General features: G+C 46.8%; 1 protein-coding gene across 5 annotated transcripts in view; it reads right to left on the reverse strand.

Annotated features, from left to right (window-relative positions):
* The window catches only part of grik1a (glutamate receptor, ionotropic, kainate 1a), a 28,381-nt gene extending 7,460 nt beyond the window's left edge, over window positions 1-20,921 (reverse strand). For 2 of the 5 annotated variants that reach the window (XM_076031639.1, XM_076031638.1), the window contains exons 1-13: window positions 20,471-20,920; window positions 12,338-12,505; window positions 11,208-11,465; window positions 9,460-9,641; window positions 8,941-8,994; window positions 8,589-8,759; window positions 7,549-7,692; window positions 5,769-5,876; window positions 5,476-5,520; window positions 1,589-1,702; window positions 1,184-1,387; window positions 706-929; window positions 199-317 (exon numbers count right to left, since the gene is read on the reverse strand). In XM_076031639.1, coding sequence (XP_075887754.1) covers window positions 199-317; window positions 706-929; window positions 1,184-1,387; window positions 1,589-1,702; window positions 5,476-5,520; window positions 5,769-5,876; window positions 7,549-7,692; window positions 8,589-8,759; window positions 8,941-8,994; window positions 9,460-9,641; window positions 11,208-11,465; window positions 12,338-12,505; window positions 20,471-20,561 — 1,882 coding nt within the window. In that variant the 5' untranslated portion in view covers window positions 20,562-20,920. Of the gene's footprint in view, window positions 1-198; window positions 318-705; window positions 930-1,183; window positions 1,388-1,588; window positions 1,703-5,475; window positions 5,521-5,768; window positions 5,877-7,548; window positions 7,693-8,588; window positions 8,760-8,940; window positions 8,995-9,459; window positions 9,642-11,207; window positions 11,466-12,337; window positions 12,506-20,470 lie in introns of all 5 variants that reach the window. The other 3 variants (XM_076031641.1, XM_076031642.1, XM_076031640.1) reach the window with 2 other exon arrangements.
* Between the last annotated feature and the right edge of the window lie 307 nt (window positions 20,922-21,228).

A 21,228-nucleotide genomic window follows, 5' to 3' on the forward strand; every position in this document is an offset into this window, starting at 1 on the left:
CCCAGTATTTATTCTGCATAGTGAGGGGATGGTTTGAAAAACAAAAACAACATTTTCACAATAAATGATAAATAAAACGAGGACAATCACAATCAGACACAGCACAGGGATATGCTGTGACTGTTCTGATTCGTTCCACATTGCATACACACGTCAGCGTAAACACTTCAGCTCATTAATCTTAGAAAGAAAAAATACCTTGTCGCATGAGAGCCCCGATGCCAAACCAGAAACTGTTGAGCAGAGTGAAGTTGTTCTGTATGAGGGTGGAGGACGGGTTGCAGGGGTGCGGGTTGTACCACTCGTACGGGGTGAACCTGCGAGGACACGCGGTGAAAGCAAAGTGCTGGTAAGGAAAACACAGAAAACACTGCCTGTGGATTTTGAATCACGTCCTGGGATTCCTGCACTTTCACAACCATCGGCTGCCACAGTATGTTTTAAACACGTGGCGCCCAGTCAGTGCAACCTGGTGGAGGGCTGACAGGGCGTCTGGAGGGAAAGTCTAGAGGGGGATCACAACAGCTCGCCGAGGCTTTTCACTTCATCTGGCAGCTGAGAGACAGTTAAAAAAAGAAGCAGCACATTTCTCTTTTTTAATAGCTGCAAAACTCACTGCCTTTGCCTCGGCACTTCAAACCCCTTTGTTTCCATCCACCCATGGACAACACCACATTATCAACCAATGAAAATCCGCCTTCTTACCTAGCGATGACAAAGAGCACGCAGCTGACGCCCGTGCAGGCCAGCAGCACGTACATCCAGATGTCCGGGGAGAGCGGGTTGAGGAAGGAGAAGACACCCGGGTTGGTGCCGTTGGGCTTGCGGTACAGGATGCTGATGCCCAGCGTCATGAAGGGCTTGGAGAAGTCGATGGACTTCTCCCGGACGTAGGTGATGGTCAGCGGGGCCACGGCAAGGTCTGCTACCTGGAGAAATAAGGAGCAAGTTCAAGCTCTGATTCATTTCTCTATGATTCTCTTAAAAGAGATTAATGGCAAACAAGCAGCATCATTTATTTCCATAAGTGCAGTAAGGAAAACACGATTCCATGTGCAATGGAATTCTTCCTTTGCAGTCCACAATTAAAGCATAAAAAGTGGATAATAAATAATAGAAAACTAAAACTATGGGGAAATAAACACAAATGTAACACGCAAATGTGCACCGAGAATTGACTCACATGGTCGATGAGTTCCCGGACCATCCCGTTCCACTCCCCCTTGTCATTCTGGGCTCCGTACTTCCCGTCAGCCACCAGCCTGACTTCATACGTGAAGCCCAGGATGTTGGAGAGCTCCTTCAGAAGGTCCAGGCAGTAACCCTCGAAGCGGTCGTTCCCACTCAACTCCTTTTCCGACTTTCTGTGCATCACATATGGATTTTCCTGCACGGCAGAAAGGAAAGATTTTTTTTTTTTGATGTTGCTGTGGATGGTCTGTATCAACGACTCCCCTCGGCCATGCCAGAGTATTTTCCTCTGTACTTTAGGGTGCGCATCCCTCATGTACCAGCGCCCCCTCTCGGTCTCCCTCCACCCCCCCCACCCCCCGGTCCCTTGAGCTGTTCTCGGTTTAACCTTCCTCACCAGGATGGTGGTGACAATAAGAGTCCTGTTAGCCAGAGAGTCAGTCACGTTGTTATTCTTGTCTCGGTTGCTCTCCGTCAGGTTCATGCCTTTGTACGAGTTCCACACTGCGATCTGGTAAGAAAGAGAAAAGAAAAGGTGGGAGCTTTAAGACTCACAGCCACATTTCCAGCAGATGCGCACACTTCAGACCACTGGAGTGAACACGGGGGAACACAACTACCAACAATACATTTTTCTACAGCCTTAATCATGGGTTAAAGAGCTTTTGTCTGGCGTAACACAGAGTGCCGGATTCAGTCCCTAAATCTGACGGGAGACTTGCCCCAACGTGCTGCATAGTAATCACATTTTTCGCATTCATCAAACAGAAAAATGAAGAAGCACAAGGTTGAAAGACCTCTGCAGCTCTCGCCCCATTCAGCATCCTGAGCCGCATCACTTCGGCTCTAATGACTCTGGGCATCGAGCCGAAAACTTCATCTTACGTCCGGCCAAGATGAAAAAGAAGAGGTAGCTCAGAGCAAACAGCGGCATCTTCTCTGGTGTTGCGGGCGGTGATTTATCAGACTCTCAGCCACTTAGTTTTCATGAGAAAATAAGAAATAGTCTTTATTTGATAACAAATGAAAAGGGTCTCTCTGCATGATGAATTGTGGCCTTTTGTGTTTCCCTCAACTTAGTTTCAAAATACTAAGCAGAAAATTAAAATGCTGTGCAATGAAGAATCCTAACGGTAGCATCAAAAAACCAATTACGACGACTTATACATTTTCTGCACATCAATATTTTAAATGTAGGCGGAGGAGAAAGAACAAGATAATCGAGAATATTCAACATCAGCTAAAAAAAAAAACCCACAAAAAAACAAAGGCTTGGTTCTTTATCACCCTCCAATTAAAAAATGTCACGGTTCAGTTTGGAGGATCTGCTGATGCACAGAATACTGGAGGCTTTTGAGTTGTCTGAACATGCAAGGCAATCGATCCATTGTTCAGACAATCTGAGGACACTTAATTAGCCAAACAATTACTTAGTTGAGAAATATTGTAGGGAACATTACTACAGATTAGTGGAGAAATGAGCCGGCGAGGCACAAAGTGGCCGGGCAGGGAGTCAGACGGGGACAGAGGACGAGGCGTTCGCTGCCCACCGAGCCGCTGCAGCGACTGTGAAGGAGAGAGTCGGCCTCATCGTCGGCTGCAGACCAGCCGCGATAATCCCGATAGTTATCAGATTAGAGCAGGCGTCTGGCTGCTGTATTCTGACCCCTTTGAAATCCTCTCACTGGTTAAGTGATGAGCAAAGGCCAAGGGGGCTCAGGACACTGATGCAATAAAGTAAATCACATTAAATGATCAAGCTTCACGCCGGATACCAAGCAAAGCGAGTGACGCTTTTTTTTTCCTCCTCCTTATTACGCGGCTGCGATGGTAAGTAAAGACTTCAGGGACTCTGAAAAACCAATTCCTGCTCGGTGACTCACTGCTGGGGAAGATGAGAGGAAGTGAAAGTGGCTGTCATTAAAGGCGGCGCTGCCGAGAGCAGCATTATGATTCACAAAGCCCTCCTTTCACAGCAAAATGGCTCGGTGGGTTTTCCTGTCGCAGGAGATGACTTGACTTTGAGTCCTTAATGGCATCCCGACCTGTTCTGCTCTCCGGGTCGGACGAATACAAGAAGTGTGCGCACTCCTCACCTCGCTGAAAGCTCCCTACCTCTGCGCCGGTGGCGGCGTTTCTGCGAGAAGCCACTGCCTGCACAGCTCCATAAATCTGCCTTATCTCCTGGACTCTGCCGGCGAGCAGCGCAGCCGACAGGCCGGGTTTCCATTAATTGAATTGTCTCCGATCGCAAAAGATAAACGGACAGCGTGAGGAAAATACTACTGGCGGGGTGGAGCTTTAACAAAGTCAAGCCCAAAGTTGGAAAAAAAAAAAAAAAAAAAGAAAAATCATCTTTTTTTTTGTTGTTAAAAAACCTTGCATTGTACAAAATTCACCTTTCCAGTGTCTGCTATGTCCCTGTTAAACTCCCCACATTTTTTTTATTTCTTAAGTTTGCTGCTCTTTAAAAAAAATAAATGCTAAAACAAACATAGCTCTGAAGATCAGCCTTTTGTGATGTCACAAAGGGTAGCACTATCTCCATCGCCACCGCTGGTCCAAAGACGTTGGCAGTTCAATAGTGCATCAGCATCAGGAAATCCGGATGAAAAATATCCACATCTGAAAATGTGGAAATTATCAGACCTTTCAATATGTGGTATGGGTACAAACTGCCCATCTAGCGTGAATGAGGTTCAGTTTCTTCAATAATCTGAACGCTCCCAAGTAATCCGAGTCAGAGTAGAGTCGAGGACGTTCAACTGATCCTTTTAAGAAGAAGAGAAAAAAAAACCTACGGTCACGGATGTACTTTGTAACCTTGCAAATTTATCATGCGCTCCAGAGGAGCATCCAGCAGCAAAGTGTGCTATGGAAACTGACAGGGAGTCTCGCTCAGGCGCTGGCAGTAAAAGTGTTTATCACAAGTCCTAAAGCTGATCAGCACCTAGAACCAAATCAGAACGGAAAACCGTTAAGGCAAAGCAAAGTAAAAAAAAAAGAGCAAAGAGGGAGCCGGGGAGAACTTCATACCCAGAAATGTTCCCACTTTGAGAGAAAATACTTTGTTTAGTGCCGTCATCATCTTCAGAGGAGGTCTAACACTCTGAGCTAGAGGCCAGCGCTGGGCTCATGATTCACTTTTCATGACCATAAAGTCGAGCACTTTACGTGATGCTCTTACCATGTCGTGGTTTTTCCTCAGGGGGAGGAGGAAGGCCTAGGCTAAAAAATGCTATCTAAAATTACAGTATAAATCATTGCCTCTGCTTTGACAGCCACTCGCCTGCTTGCCTACACACCACTCTGTCTGACAGCTGTGAGAAAGAGTCGGGCGGGAAGAACTCGGCCGACTCCAGGCTGCAAACTAGAGCGTTTGATGGTTATGAGATTAAGTCGAGCCGCGATATTTCTTTCTTTCTTTCTTTTTTTGACAAATTGGTTGTGAGATGACAGGTGCAGCGCAGGAGTGAAGGATTTTAAGTTTGCACACTAACCTTTACAATGTGTTTCAAAGCTCCCACATTCATGCAAAACTTTCAAATCTCTATTTTTCACCCAAGACTCCCGTGAAGTCTGAGAGTGAGACATGTAAAATGTTGTTAAAATAGTTCTGGCATAGATTAGGTTGACTGAAAACACTCCTACTCGATTCAAACTACTTAACCGATCCAGAGGCCAACAAAGAAAAGCTTTGCTTGCTTTCAAACGAGACTGCAACATTTTCAAAAGCATTTTTTTTTTTGGCAAATTTACCCCCAAATTTTGCTCATCTAGGTCAGGGTTTTATTTTCCTATTGTCAGTGAATCATCTGCCTCCCTCCTCACTCGCACAGACCAGCCTGTCCACTTTCACTGCATCCATAAATCTCCTCTCTGCTTCTTCCTCCAGGCCTCCTGCCTGACAGACTCCAACCTCGCAATCCTCCTACAGACTTCATTCGGCTCTTCGCGCTCACCAGCAGCGGATTCATCTGATCTGGTAACACCAGCCTGTGTACGACGTGACGGCAGCCACTGCTGACTTTTAATTTTGAGAGGCACCAGAGCACGTTGCACTTGGACCCCGGGCGGGGAGTGAGGAGAGGGGAAGCAAAATGTCAAACACGTGGCACCGGCGTTCATAGAATCAGCAAAGAGAGAGAGAGAAAGAGAGGGAGAGAGAGAGAGAGAGAGAGAGAGACAAGGTTGACGAGGCAAGGAGCGGAGTGGGACGGTGCCGGCATACAGAGCGAGGACAGAGGAGGGGCGGGGAGTCAGACAACAACAGTGGCACAATACCTTGATCCACCTCTTGGTGAGGCGGCTCGCGCCCTCCACTACACCCTTCCAGAAATGAACAGAAATAAACAAATAAGTCAAGAAATGATTAAAAAGGCTGCGAAGTGCAGAGAAATGGCCACATTGCAACTGATGATGATGACAGAAAAGAAAACCACACACACACACACACACACACACACACACACACACACACACACACACACACACACACACACACACACACACACACACACACACACACACACACACACACACACACAACCAGCTGTAATTGGCTCTTCCTGGCTCACCCTGGCAGTGCCGTCCTCTTTGAGGCTGATGATGTCCAAATCAAAGTCTCTCCTCAGGCCGTCCGTCTTATTAAGAACAATGTGGCCAGTCAGTCCGTCCCACTGCGCCTGCGGACAGGGGCAAGCAAGGAGGGCGTGAGACACGAGGAGCCGAACGGAGCCGAGGTGGGGGTGCAGTCAGGGATGAGGTGTGGTGAGAAAGAGAGGAAGTCTGTTGTTGTTTTGAGGCGCAGGTCACACACTGTTTCCCGCTCAGTCGCGCACACGGGCAAAAGGTGCTCAACGCGGCTTCCTCAGATGTAGCCGACGGTCTGCTTGTGTGTTTTTCAGATCTCCAGCTCGCTGGTTTAAACGTGACGCACGACCTGCCCCCCCCCCTTCCCCCCACCTCCCCGCGAGTGACGCTGCGCCACCTTCAACCTCCCCCTAATTCCCGCCGGGTATTAGCAGAAATTTATGTATCGCTCCCAGCCAGACGTCCTCCTGGAACAGGGAAGTGTAGAAACTGAAAATGGAGGGAAAAAAATGGTTGAAAACTGAAGAGAAAAAAAGGGTATTTTTGTAGTCACGGCAAAAACAAGAAATATTTTATCCTCGAGTACAAATTGAGAAATGTCCCTGTTGAGATCTGGAGAAACGGGAGCAAATGAGAAGATAGATTCTCTCAATTCTGAAAACTTTCCCCACACGAATGACTCAAAACAGACGAAAATCAAATCAAAACAAATCACGGAATCTAACCTGGCAGCTACCCCAAGCTAGTTGTTGTGCATTTGAGAGCAAAACTGCTGAAGGCGTGGCACAAAAACACTGAACTCAATTTCATTCATGGAAATGAACACCGCGTCCTCTCATTCTGTCCAAAATGGTTTTTAATCGAGTGCTGTGGGAGGCATAATGCTGGAAAAGAAAAAAAAAATGGGGGAAGGTGGAAGCTGTTATCCGCTGATAAATGGCACAGACGCCGAGAAGGACAGATGCTTCCCAGGGTGGGTAGCACCAAACAAAAACCCAAAGAAGAGCAGAGTCACTCTGCGATGCAGGCTACATGTCGGCAGAGGAGGGAAGGCGGGAGCGAGCTGGCGACGGCTCACTGGAGAAATTTAAGACTTAAGAGATCAAAACGCTCGCGCATCAAAGGCCTCGTTTGTGTCTGCAGGCGTCCGTGTCTGATGGTCCAGCCGGGCTTTCAACTTATAAGTACATTAAAAGCAAAAGTGTATTTACATGTTCTGCGCGCCTGGAAAGGTTGCAGGCGCCGATTAAAGGACCAGCGTGCAAGATTGAGCAGCATCTAAAGGTCAGAAAGTATAACTGCAAGCAACGTGAGCACTGATCTCTGGGACAGTTAAAGTGTATCACACTGCGACCCGAGTCGATCAACATCGCTTCAGGCTGTTTTTCCACGCAGGGCGGCAAAACGCAACACAGCCCGCTGTTCGGAGGTGAAAACTAAAATAAAAACTTATTCACTTTTAGTCACTTTAACCGACTGCTCGGCATTTTCTGTTCAATCTCATGCCGACCAGACCCTTTGAAATCTTCCACATTGTGTCCTTAAGTAAGGCATGAAAGGATCTCACGTTCACTAATGGCGCATCTTGCAAGAGAGGCACAACAGGAAGGATCCCGGCTGTTTGACACGCGCTGAGAGACACAGCGAGCGCGCACTGTCGTCAGCTCGGGAGTGAAGGGGGATGGAAGGTCGGGGGGGGGAAGTGGGCTCCCTGGAGTCACACTGGTAATGTGACGGGGAGTTTAAGTCGTCTGCCGTCGCTACCTCTTTGAAGAGGTTCATGAAGCGTGGTCCGAAGCGCCAGGGCTTGTGTCTGTGACACTGCAGGGAGCTGACAGTCATCTGAGTGGCCCGCTGGGACGCCACGGCGACCATGAAGACCGCGTCGTACATCAGCGCCGCGTCCGTCTGCGGTTGAAAAGCAAGGAGAGAGAGTGAGTGTGAGAGCGAGAGAAGTACTTTTTTTTATGTGTACTTGCGTTAACCCCTTTCACGTCAGTCGGGTGACGAGGATTTAACACTGACATCTCACTCCTGCCTGCCCTGGAATTTCAAATCACTCCAGGGATTCGTTGGATTGCAAAGCCAATTGGCTTCCTTTTACTTGTGATGAAACCAGGAAGCAATTGTTTCCAACCGTCCTTGAAGCGGCTAGCTAGCTGGCGGTTGGCTCGATAGGAGTAGTGTGAACGTATGAAGCAGCGGTTTTATAAAAACTGGATCCAGTTTCATGGTAGAATAGAAATTCTGTCTCACATATTTCCACTTAAAGGGTGCAGGCGCACTGCTGATATCATTAATAAGAAGCTTCACTTCGAGCTACCTGGCTAAACTAACAGCAACAAAGCTAACTGGTTCCCTTGAGTGGAACAAACAAAAGGCATCCAAGTTTGTTTCCCCATTAAAAAGTGTTTTCTATGGGCTCTTTACCAGATAGATATGTGAAACAAAGGGTTGTGTGTGGCAAAGATGGCAAAGCATGACATTTGAAGGTGGTTTCACGCAGAGGTCCCCAACCACCGGGCCGTGGACCCGTGCCGGTCCGTGGGTCATTTGGTACCGGGCCGGACAGAAAGAAATTCCGTTAAATGAATCCCGTTTCATTCATTATCTGAGTCTGAACAATTTTATTTTGAAAATTTACCAGATTCTCTCCGTTACGGAGATCCCCCCCCCGGTCCATGAAAATATTGTTTCACATTAAACCGGGCCGTTGTGCTAAAAAGGTTGGGGACCACTGGTTTAACGGATGATGTACCGTGTCCATTGGTGCCCTATAGTTCAAAATACACAGCAGGACTTACAGTCATGATTCCGTCCATCAGGCCGCTCTCCTGTTTGGGACCCTGCAGCCTCTCCATGGCCCACCTGTCCATGGTGGAGGCAACCCACGGGTGGTCAACATTCAGCAATCTGAAGCCCGTCATGTTGACCCCGCTGTAGCGGTACGGCTCCAAATCCAAGGCAAACAAATCCTGCAGTGTGGGGGGAGGGAAAAGAAGCAGCGCAGAGGTTTAAGCTCTCAATCACTCCCTCAGCCCTCTGGGGCGTCAGGGCTCCGCGGCAGCAGCTCACAGGGAATTTACGAGGCTCGCCTGGTCTTACTTCCGCCTGGTATCTCCCATAAAACAACTTTAGAGGTGCAATTTTTCTCACCAAAGTTGTGAAGAAGAAGTGGTAGTACTCGGTCATCATTCCCATGGATGACAGCTGAAATATAAAACAGAGGTAATAAAATGTCTGGCTCCAGCTGATCAAGTTATAATATGTTCTTTTGTTGCTGCAAATAAAAAAAAAAGTCATTTGCTTGTTATCTGTCTCGTAAATGTTGTATGAAATGTTTTCAATCTAGGTTTATTTCAATAACAGACAGCAAATAATTTTAATTTTCTAGAGTGAATAAATGATGCCACATCTTCCTCACGAATGAACTCAGCACAAAGGGTGATTTACGAACAAATAGAAAACTTGTTACGTTTACGAGTTGCAATTTCAAAGAACAATTCCAAATGGAACGATTAGCCGAGCAGGTTTACGGCTGGCGTGACATGTTAAAATATAAAGCGGCCATTGCCTCGGAAAATAATTGAGATGTTTGACGCTGCGTGTCATTAATGTGATGGAAATTCAAGCGCACAAATCACTGAAGAGACGCTCTGCAGTCGGTGCACGCACCTGCTTCAGGAGCTCCGCGGCCATGCGGTACGAGCAGTCGAAGATAATAAAAAACTCCTTGTCTTTCTTCAGCTCCTTAAGAAGTGGCCGGGCGTCTTGGTTGCCCGGGGTCAGCTGACGGATCTTGATCTTCAGGTTCAACTTGGCCGGAGCCTTGATCAGCTCTTGCATTCGCATCAATCCTTTGAAGTAAACAAACAAATTGGGCGTTTTATTGAATCGCCTGCTCACCGGCCACTTCATTTGGCAAAATGTTCAACTGCTTTTTAACAATAAACGGCCAATCACGCAGCTGCAACTCGGCGCGATCAGGCATGTAGAGACGTGTTGAAGAAGTTTTGCTGAAGTTCAAAGGGAGCATCAGACTGGGGAAGAATGGGGATTGAAGTAATTCTGAACCTGGCTGTTGGTTCTGCTGTTCTGAGAGCCTCACAAACTAAAGAACTCACAAGGGCAGTTTGTGAAGCATTTACTCCACCAGTAGAGATGACCTAGAGAGACCTAGAGATGCAATCTACTAACCATCTCTTGGTTTTACAGTCAATAATCCAAAAAACAGAGAAAACATCCAGTGGGTGGCAGCTGTCTGAAGGAAAAATCCCCAGTAGATGTCAGGGGTCAGAGGTTAGACTGGTTGAAGACCCCAGAAAGGCAACAGTAAGTCAATCAGCTGTGGTTAGCAGCAAGCTCTGCCGGACAAGGTGGATGGCGAGTGTATTAACATGTGTGCAAGACGTCTGGTGTCTGCACAGCTTTTAATGTTCAATAAAATTCTGATGAGTGAACCAGGAGGCCGGAGCCTGTTCCAAACTCTCGGCACACATTCCCTGCCTAACTGCCCCCGACACCCCACATCCCTGTGAATTTGCACAAGAAAATTTGCTGTCTGACATTTCAGGAAAAATAAAATTCTTGCTGAATAAAACCAGGCTTTTTTTTTTTTTTTTTTTTTTTTTTTTTTTAATAAAAATGACATTTCCACAGCGGCATTTCATATATTCTCTGGGTGGTGGGCAGAGGCCCCTAGATGGGACTCAGCCAGCCATCGGCGCTGCCATTTGGCTCTGTGTCAGAGGGCAGAGACGCTGGCAGCTGCTTGATGCGAGGCACTCATGCCGCAATCGCAGGCCAAAACAAGAAAAATGACAATGGAAATGCATTTTACGAGTCATTAGAAAAAGTGCTCTAGTCAGGCATCATGAGCTCTGGCATGCAGTCAGCTGCACTTTTGCCCTCCTCTCACTTTCAGACACACGGTTCCCAATGTTTGTGTTTTTCTAAAGGTAGCACTGAGTGAAATGAAGGAAAAGGAAATAAAACCCATTGCAACCCTGCACAGATGCTGGACGGCTCAACAAACATTCAGGAACATTGTCCGAATCCAATCCACGACTTTTTAGACTTTAATTCCATTATAAAATCAGCCAGTTTACAAGAACCAGTGACAGCAGACTGCTCAACACTGCAGAGGAAGGACAGGGAGAGGCAGATGCGAGAAGGACGTCTGAGGCTGGCAACAGATCTGACTGGTCGGCTTGGATGTGATTGACAGAAGGTTTGATGCCAATCATCCTCAAAGTCTTGCCTCCAAAAAACTCTTTCCAAAAAACGTTCTATGGGCTCTTTCACAGATACATAAATCCAGCTGAGTTGGGAAATGTTCCTTCTAGCCTGCTTGAAAAAAATGAAGTTGAAACAAATTATGAAATCCACAAAAACAAAGATTTTCAACAGGGGTTGGAAGCTACCTGTGCTGTCTTCGTAGACCACCGTCAGCTTCTTCCATTTGAAGAACGTCACCACGTCCAGGATGGCCCTGGCGATGGCGGTGTACTCGGGGTAGAGGTTGATGAAGAACGTGTCCTTGTTGTCCACGGACGGGTGCTTCCAGCGGGTCTGTATGTGCGGGACCTCCAGGGCGTTGCAGATGGACTGGACGGCGCTGACCGACGAGCTGTGGGAGGGACCGAACACTGCGACCACGCCGAGAGCCAGCTGGTCACACACTGCAGCCGCCGGGGAAACAGAAGTTGTGCTTGAATACAGACTTGTGCGACTGGAACCCACAGACAGTCGCTAAAATAATAATTTGAGCAGGAAACGATAAATCTCCTGGACCGCAGGAAAGAAGTTCTTCTGATCAGCCGTTTTAAGAATTCCTTATTTACATAAGTACATTACCAACTGGAGAAATTAAGGGCAATTAATCTCCCCCGTCATATGCTAATAAAGCCGACTCCTCAAGCGATTTAGTACTGCCGGGGATAATTAAGCTGGCTGACGAATTTAAGGCAGTAATCTCAATTTACCAAAAAATCCATTTACCACTGTTTGAGAACAATAAAAATTGTCTCGAGACTGTCATTTAACAATAATAAAAGCCCATCCTTCTTCGTGCTAAAAAATTAGCAGTTTGTGAAATGTTCCCCTTGTGACATCACAAGGAGCGTCACTAGCTTGCAGATACCTCTCCAAGGCCAGTGAGAACACCCCTGGCCACCGCGCTTTCACCGCTTCCAAAAATGAGGCGTTTTTTAAAAAAAGCATCAGCATCAGTTGAAGGCTAACCCCCAGTATTTTTGCAGAAGGCTTTAAACAAAGGGCTAAATCTGTAGCAATCTGGAGATTAATGTGGTGTTGTTTCAGCTCCACTGAAGCCTTGGATGAAAACTAGTCATCTAAAAAATAAGTGTAATATATAGGCCTTGAAAACAAAGTGCAGATATCAATTGCTGACCACTGATATGTCATACAAGCGACAATGAACATTAAAATTAAAAATCTAGAAATAATTAGAATCCAAATAACATTCAGACTTTCAGTCAACAAACTAAGCGGGAGTGATTTTCTCGCCGTCTCTTCCTAAATCTCTGCCCACCTCTTCTGGAGGCCTCGAAGCCGTCGAACAGGTTGATCCGCTGGATGTCGTAGGTGAGCGTGGTGTTGGGCATCAGGGTCTTGTTGCGGTTGATGTTGTTGACTGCAAACTTGAACGCCAGCTCGTCCATACTCACCAGCTCACTCTCGCGGGTCTCGAAAATACCGCCTGCCATGCACATGCACGCAGAGACACACACAAAATGGAAAGACAATGATCACACGCTGGAAGTGCAGCAATTTGAAGAACAGATCATGTTCGAACCTTTGGAGACGACGCAAACAGGACGCAGGAACTGTCATTTATTTATTCTCACTTCAGAAAGCTGCTTCATTTACATAAAATGATGGTGGGTAAGTTGTGTATAAAAATATGAGGAAATGGCAATACAAAAGATTTACATGTAGCAATGTTATTTTCCATAAAAACTACTGTTCAATCAACTCGTTCAAATCACTGCGACTGACTGACAATCACCATTTCCCGCCTGAAATAATGCGCATGATGCAAGAGGGAGATTCCTTCGCAATTTGCAATCAATTCTTCTGACGATACACAAAACCATAAAAATTCTCAAGAGGAGAATCAATTTGAATTTCCCAGCAGAGGCAACAAAGGCGAACGTTAAGCGTTCGCAAAGTGTTCAGAATTCCGAAGGCGTCATCTCTGAAAGCAGTCGGCTGTTCCAACAGGAGAGCGGGCTGGTGGACGGGCTGTCAGCAGGGTTCGAGGGAGAGGAGAGGGGGAAAAAAAAAAACGTAATGGGGTTCAAACAGACTTGTGAAATTGGCCCTCTGAACATGGAGTCACCCAGCTGACGCGGATGTGAAGTGTGGACACAGAGGGGAGATTAAATGGAAGTGGCGTAATTTGCTCCAGCGGTGTGAAAATCCGGGGAAATAAAAGACGGCGGTTTTAAGAGCTTCCTGCAAAGTTTCAAAAAGAGATGTTTTTTTTTTTTTTTCGAGAGAGACGAGAGAGACGAGTCGAGTCACTTCATTGAAGACGGAGGTCAGACGAAGGGAAGAGTCGCCGGACATGAATTCATTTTTTCTGATTTCGCAGCATGAGGGCAGCGACTGAGACACTTTGCTCCATTTGTTCAGTCCTACATGAAAAAAAAAGACCCTTTCAGTCTCGCTCTGCAATTACAAGCAGAGAGAGCGGAGGACTGGAGAGCTGCCGCAAACTCAGCGCGATCCCTCTGTTCACTGCCAAGAGCAGCCAAACAGCGTGTGTGATTGCACTTATTCATCAGGCTGAGCTTCCACACTGGATGTTGACTGTCAATAAAGTATATTTCACTTGCTAAGCAGGAGGCGGCTTTGCTTTCGGCGGAGGTCTTTTCCAGGCATCACTTGTTCTGGATGTCGGCGACAACACGAATCAGCCAAGCGATTCTATTTTCATAACAATCATACCAGGTGGTTTTTAAGCCTTGTGGGAGGTTGGGAGCCCTGCTGCAAACTGCTCAGACTTTTCCTTTTTCTGACAGGTTAGTAAGATTGCCTGGTAAGAGGTTGGACATCAAATTGGTAATTAAGGTGGGGGAGGGGCATTTCATCCAGTCCCTGCAGCTGGACACTTCATTTGAGTGGGGTAATATTTGCTTACGAGGACACACTGTCATGTAGGGCTGCCTCGATTCCTCGCGTAATCTGAGTACCTCGATTACAAAAAATAATCGAGGAATTTCATCTGCCTCGAGGCGTCGTTTAATTAAATTTAAAGTTCAGTGTGGCACAACGTGCTTCGGCCACAGGCCATGTGCCCAATGCAAATCGTGAGAAGACGAAAGCGGTCTTTTGGCAACGGTACCAGGGCAGCGCGGTTTCACGCTTCTGGGACGCTTCTGAAATGAGCCCGCGCCACGTCTGGTGTGAACTTTGCACACTGACGTTAACGGCTGCGTTCTGCTGCGGAGTGGGCTTTAATTAAGCAAACGTATGTTTCATCCGATTACTCGATGAATCGATGGAACATTCAATAGAATAATCGATTACCAAAACATTCTATAGCTGCAGACCTACTGCCATGTGTCGCAAGTCAAAGCCATCCAGACTTCTGGATGGTTGAACTTTCATCCCGACGGCGTCCACGGCTCCAAACAACCGAAGGAATCTGCGGTCGCACAACGTCTTCCTCGCACTTGTGCACATGGAGGAAGCTCACATGTACCTTCCAGTGGCACAAAGATCCGAGCAAATTTTCTCAAGGTCTTCCGTCATCCATCCTTTCGAATTTCTGCTCTCACACGTGACTATCGCGGTTCACAAAACAAGCTTGTCCTTCAGAAAAAAACAACAACTTTTTTCTTCTTTTTTTTTCCCAGCCTCCAACAAATGAATAAATGTGCCACTGGGCTTTAAAAGTTTTCGCTTGGCAAACAATGAGGGATAATTTGCCACAGGAACATACGCGTCTGTCTGGCTGACAAGACGGCACAAAGGTGCTAAAAGTCTAAAGGTGTACACACACACACACACACACACACACACACACACACACACACACACACACACACACACACACACACACACACACACACACACACACACACACACACACACACACACAGGGCAGCACTTATAATGACCCTGGTGTTGATAGACGTGAGGCCGCACGTAGACGCTTGACTATTTAAATAAAAGAAATGTGCACACCTGCCAGTGGTGCACAGTCCACGTCGTCGCTGTTTCATCGTCAAAGCAGTCTGCAGCCAAAGTGCTGCCTTTCAGACATTACATCTGCCACAGACAGAATAATTAAAAGTCATTAAAGTAAATCAGCATTCAGATGCTTTATTCAGAAAATGTTGTGCCAGGCAAGTGTGGCTGTAAAGAGACAAAAAGAACAAGGGTCACCGCGTCAGACAAATTAAAGCAGGAACGGCCGTTTTTGTCCCGTCGTGTCTGGCTGTGCCAGCAGGGGGAGGAAGGGGGGGAGGGAGGGAGGGAGGGAAGGGCTGCGTAGGTGTGAGGGCGGTAATCTGCGAGGAAGGAGAGAGGAAATGAAAAAATAAAAAAAGGCACAGGGGATCTGGAGTGGCAGGCTCTCTTGCTGGGGTGCAATTGGGTGGCATGGAATATTTTGGTGCAATAACCAAATCATGAGACACTGCTGGCGGAAAACAACACAATCCTAGATGCGTGAGGGCGGCGATTCTGTCAGACAAGACGAGTGGCGAACAAATCCAGAGCCTGACAAAGAGCAGAAGTGACGACGGTGATCCTCAGCTGACAGATCATCATCATCATCATCATCATCTGACTGCTCAACAGCACGATGGCTGGACAGCTACTACTGTTTTCCAACAGTTCCATGCAGCATTTAGAGAATTTATTTCACCACTTTATAAATTCTTTCAAACAAAACGTGTTCAGGTCGAGTCTCTGGTCTCACAGAACGAGGCCGAGATGCCAGATGTGCAGAACTGGCACGGCAGATGGAACGTTTTCACAAATCCAGCGGATTCATTTCATATATCCATGTGGTGAGCGGGGCTTAGACAGCATTTGGAAGCCGCAAGACAAAGTTAACTGGACCGGAGTGGACTGTCTCATTATTCGAAGAGGACGGTGGCTGCTGCATCTCTAAACGAGTCGCAGTGTTAAAGCCAGTCTGGAGTGAAAACAGAACCTTTACTGCCATTCTAAATTGTTTTCATGTGTTCTTGCAGCCGCATGTGATTGTCACAGCTCAAAGTAGTTTAATTAGGGCTAAGCGACAACATTCTGCAAGACGATAATGTGCAATATTCCACACTGGGAAACTGATGGCTCCAGCTGAATTGCAAGGGTCTGGCGCCTCCAACGAACCTCAAACAGTGCGCCGCAAGTAGGCTAGCAAGTCATTTCTGAAACAGTGCAATCCAATTTGCTTTGCCAGGCCTGGACGGGGCCTACGTCACCGAGATCTGGGCTGGTGGAAGACGAAGGAAAGGGGGCGCATTGAAAAGAATCTGTTGTTGTGAAATCCATTAAATCACTCGGCACAATGCAAGCGCTGCCCCGTGAGACTGCACGGTCGATACCTGCCAGTGAGCAAACACACCGTGCAGTTCAGTGACAGCCGCCACTACTTCTCAGACACAGGCAGCCAAAAGTCCTGAGCCTCTGCCAGCCTGATGAATGATTTCTCTGGCGAGGGGCAGCCAATTCCACAGTCTATCTGCACGTCTCCAACCAAAACTGGGCCAACTTTTTAAAAAAACAACCCAACTAAGGCAGTTTGGCTCGGGAGAGGATCTTTTGTTTCCCTAATGTGTTTGTTGGAAAATGGGAAAATTGCTGGAATCAAAGAGGCGGCTGTTTTCTCTTTTCAAATATAGGTTACGAGTCCATGTTCAGCAACAGAGAGGGACACCTGCAGCCAGTCTCTGCCACTCGCAACTACCCTGATGTCTGCATGGGAATCATGTGGGAACATTTTTTTTGTGTTGTTCAACAGAGCCGGAGCTGAAAGATTGAACCTAAACTAATAGGTCTTTAGTGGTCTTGAATATCAATGTGTGACCTCAGGATAAACTCTAGATCAAACATCTCTTACATGCGCAACCGGATAAAATGGGCACTAAAAATATCTAAGAACATTGGCAGCCATGTTGCAATAAGTTTACTAGTCTCTACTCTGTGTGTTATGTGTCTTATCAGTCTGTCTAGTGAGTAAGTTATGTAATTATATCACAGAGCAAAGAATCGGTTAATCTTGCATGACAGCTTTTCAAACCCTCAACTCATCTTGCCGAGCTCCAATAGTTTGCAATTGATCGTGGATTCCATGACCAATCGGCTTCCTTTCAGCTGTGACAAAAAAAAAACACAACAATAATTGCAACTAGCTGTCCTTGCAAACCCCCGAAAAGGACACAGAAAGTGACTTTGATTATTGACGTTCACAGTAGCTGCTGCTTTGTAAAGAAATGGATCCAATTACTTTATTCGCAGCTGCCTTTGGGAGGAGTTTAATGAAGCGTCACCATGAATGGCAACTGCTAGCCCTTCCACCAACAAGAAGCCTCCAACATTGGCGACCTGGTTCAAACAGCCAGTAGGTTTGCAATTGGTCTCCTTAAAGGCAAAATGGTTAGTTCCATCACATTCCGACTTTTGCCTTCCTTCTATCAACATGTATGGGCTCCTTTCCTCATGGATACATGAGACACATCCAACGGATTAAGGAAACGTTCCAGCTGGCGTGCCAGGTTACCAGTGGGCCGCTCTACTATTAAAGTAAGCCATCGTGTTTATCTCTTGTGTTCTATTGTAATATTCCCTCTCCCGCCCCCGGCACACGCACACAAAATTTCCCTCTCCAAACCAAAATATGTGACATTCACTTTGCAGCACGAAGTACAGGCAGGGACGGGGGGGGGATGAGGGGGGGGGGGGATTAAGAGTGGAGTTGTCACATTTCTCCTCTTACCAGGGATGAAAGATTACGCTCTCGCCTCATGAATCAGAGTTTAAAGTGTGCCGGCGGCATTTTGTGACACCACAAGCAGTTGTGGAGGCCGACCGGGGTTCGGGCACGCAGAGCCGAGCTGTGTACAGATGATCTGCTGTCACCCGGCGTCGGAGGCATCTGGCGTTCAGCGGTTTAAAACCGGGGGCTGATTTATCGAGCGCCGTCGAAGCTCAAAATCGTAAATCGCCGCCGTTAATATGATAGAAAATATATTATCACGGGCCGATGCTGCAAACAGGTGCTGTGTAAATCAAACCGCCTTTTTTTTGTCCCGCCACCGTCACTAATCAGTGTTGCTGGAGGCAGACAGTAAGGACTGCAGCGTGGCGCGTGGCGCTGACCCCCGGCCCTGTGTTCATTACATTTTGACTGCAGTCTGATGTAAAAGCCTCGGACAGCGAGACCCTCCCCGCCAATAATGAGGACAGCCCACAGCGATCAGCCGCCGCCTACTGTCTAATCAAGTCTGGGAGAAGTTCCTCTAGCTCACTCTTAACCGCTTCCCCCACCTGCTGACAGGCAGGACTGAGGATGATTGCGCCGCCCTCGCCGCTCGCATCGTCCTCATCTCGGTGATGGATCGCTCTACAGCGGTCCGTGGCGATCAGCCGTCGCCACCAGGTGCACTTTGAATGACAATCCACGGTGCGTAAAACCGCCTGGCGCCAGCTACTGACGATCGAGCGCTTCTTCCAGCTCCCGTTCAACCTGCGATCCAATGAGTGATGTTCAAACAACATCAACACCTTCAGGTGACGCTGCGTCAAATAATCCTAACAGGGTGAATGAAGGAGTTTTACTTCATTTTAGAACAATCTGGATTGTTCTTCATCCAGGTCAACTCTCTCAACCCCTGAAGGGAACGGTGACAGGAGAAGAAGAAGAGTTCTCATCAAGTTTGGGAAATAATGAAGATGTGGAAGTGTATTTCAATGATGCAGCGGTTGCCAAAATCTGCTCCAGGGTTCTGACAGCTCAACCTTTGCAGTCCGCACCCTCCTAGAGTATTCTACAAAGCACCGGCGAATTGATTCTTAGATGGATGAGAAAAAAAGAAAACAAACGAAGAAAAAGAAAATCTTCTAAAGGTCACGTAAACGTATTTACCACAAACACGATGGGGTGTTGTGAGGAAAAAGTATTTGCCCTATTCTGGAATTTCTCAACTTTCACACGTCCATCAGTTGAAAATGTTAACTTGGCTGTGCAGCTGGTAACGCTGAGATTTCACGGCTCAATAACCTCACGGCTGCATCACGAAAAGCTCCCAACCAGAATCTTTTCATCCGGTTAGAATGTGACTGGAGTGGAACCCTGAGACAAAAACAGGAAGCTTCTGAAAAATTATGGCTATTGAAGCAAAGAACAGGGGTTTTTTTTTTCTTCTTTCTTTCACTGGCAGCACATCACCGTTCACAACGAGGTGGCGACAAATGTCAAGCATCGTCTCTTGTACCAGTACTTGTACCGTGTAAGATTAATCGCACAGATGTGTGAAGCGTTCCGGGTTACTGGAACATGGCAGGCCATCAAAGTAATTTCAGAAAAAAGCTCAGCATAAACAAAACAAAACAACATAAAGTCAGACGCAGCCATGCGTCAGTACTGACAGCATCACGATTCATCATTTATCATGAACATCTCCTCACCTTGAACTAATGATGCCCAGGATTTGGAATTTTCAAACGTGCTGGGATTAGGGTGCTCGATCTGAAGTGTTTAATATGAACGGCACTGAAAACCACTTGTAAGGTTCAGCCACTTTAGAACAACAGGGCGACGTTCCCATCAGGGGCGAACGTCACATAAATTCCCCCCAGGAACACTTTGAAAACTCAAGATTCCATTGTCAGGCTAAAAAGACTCTGGGCGGATATAGAATAGAATTCACACCACGGCCAACCTGAGGCACACAAAGGCAGATATTTGACATTTCGATGAACCTCAGAACTTTTCTTTCTGACATTTTTTATTTTTTGGAGGAGAGGGGGGGGTGTCTTCTCTTAGGTAGAGCTTTTTGAAGGGCATGCCTCCAGCTGCATTTGGCATCAAGCTCCAACAGCATTCCACAAGCAGCGGTGCAACAAAGCAAGTGTGAAGCTGCCTCTGCAAGAATCCAGAAGAATCCAGCAAGAGAGAATCTACACAACAACCAATTCTGTCTTCGAGGGGAACATCAGCCAATCCACTCTGAAAGTGAAATTTCTGATTAAAGTCGCAGGGGGAAAATACTCAAGGGTGTCAACCTCTAAATTTGAAAGAACTGCTTTGTGAGCGGCACAGATTAATTTGAATCTCAAGTGGAGAATTCATGCTCAAACCTTTTTCATTACGATTACGATTACAATTGAGGCTGAATTCCATCACAGTCTCATCGTAAACTATCTGATTATTCACTATTAGCATTTTAAAACCAGGGTGTTCTAGATAATTTCCTACACTCAGATATAATAGTTTAAAGTAAGTCTAATATACAAATACAAATATATACAAATACGTCTAACTACAAATATATTTTACAAAAAGAAAAGTCAGGGTCCTATTTTAAATAAATAAATAAATAAATAAATACTACTAATATAATCCGGGTCGGACACGGGGGACGCTGACATGAGCGGCGAAGTTGGTTTCCACATCAGAAAAGCGTGAACAGCTTGTTGCGCTCACCGATCCGGAGGACCTGCGATGAACAGACGCACAGCTGCGTCGCCAGCAGTGAGAAGAAGAAGAAGACGAAGGCGCTCCCTCTGTCCTCCATGCTGCTCCGGGGGCTCGACCACCGCGGGCGTCTGCACCATGACAGGAGGGAGGCGCCACTACCACCGCCCCGGAACACCTGCCGGGCCGGCCAGGCTGCGCTCGGTCCAAGTTTGAGCCCACGGTCGATCCCGCATCACTCCGGAGAGAGAGAAAGAGAGAGCGAGAGAGAGAGAGGAAGGTGTGAGGAAGGAGGAGGAGAAAGAGCGTTGCCGGGCAGGCACCAAGTCCAACTTTCCCACCAAATAAACTGTCAATGACTCCTTCCGTAAAAAGAAGAAATAACGAGACAGAGGCGCTGGACACGTGCACTTCTGCACGCGGTGAGTGAGTGCGCCACCAGGGCTGCTCGAGCTGAGTGAGAGAGGGAGCGCGCGCACAACTCCGCGAGAATAAACCCGGTTTCCGGCGACTTTTTCCAAAATAAAAGAGATTACGTATGGACGTGACAGAGGTCTAGGCGTAACAGCCAACTGTTGGTTACCTACGATAGATAGGGTGTGACGTTTCAAACATGCTAGAATCAAGTTTTTTTTTTTATTATTATTCATCACCATGATAAATAATGTACATTTGTATGATGCTGCCACTTCAACCCAATTCATCCACATTTTTTTCTGCTTGTTTTTTTTTTGTTTTTTTTGGATAAAATAAAATGAATAAAAAAA

This window comes from Nelusetta ayraudi, unplaced genomic scaffold (assembly GCF_046127955.1).
Source record: "Nelusetta ayraudi isolate G7.1 ecotype Tasmania unplaced genomic scaffold, CSIRO-AGI_Nayr_v1 ptg000033l, whole genome shotgun sequence".
Lineage (NCBI taxonomy): Eukaryota > Metazoa > Chordata > Actinopteri > Tetraodontiformes > Monacanthidae > Nelusetta > Nelusetta ayraudi.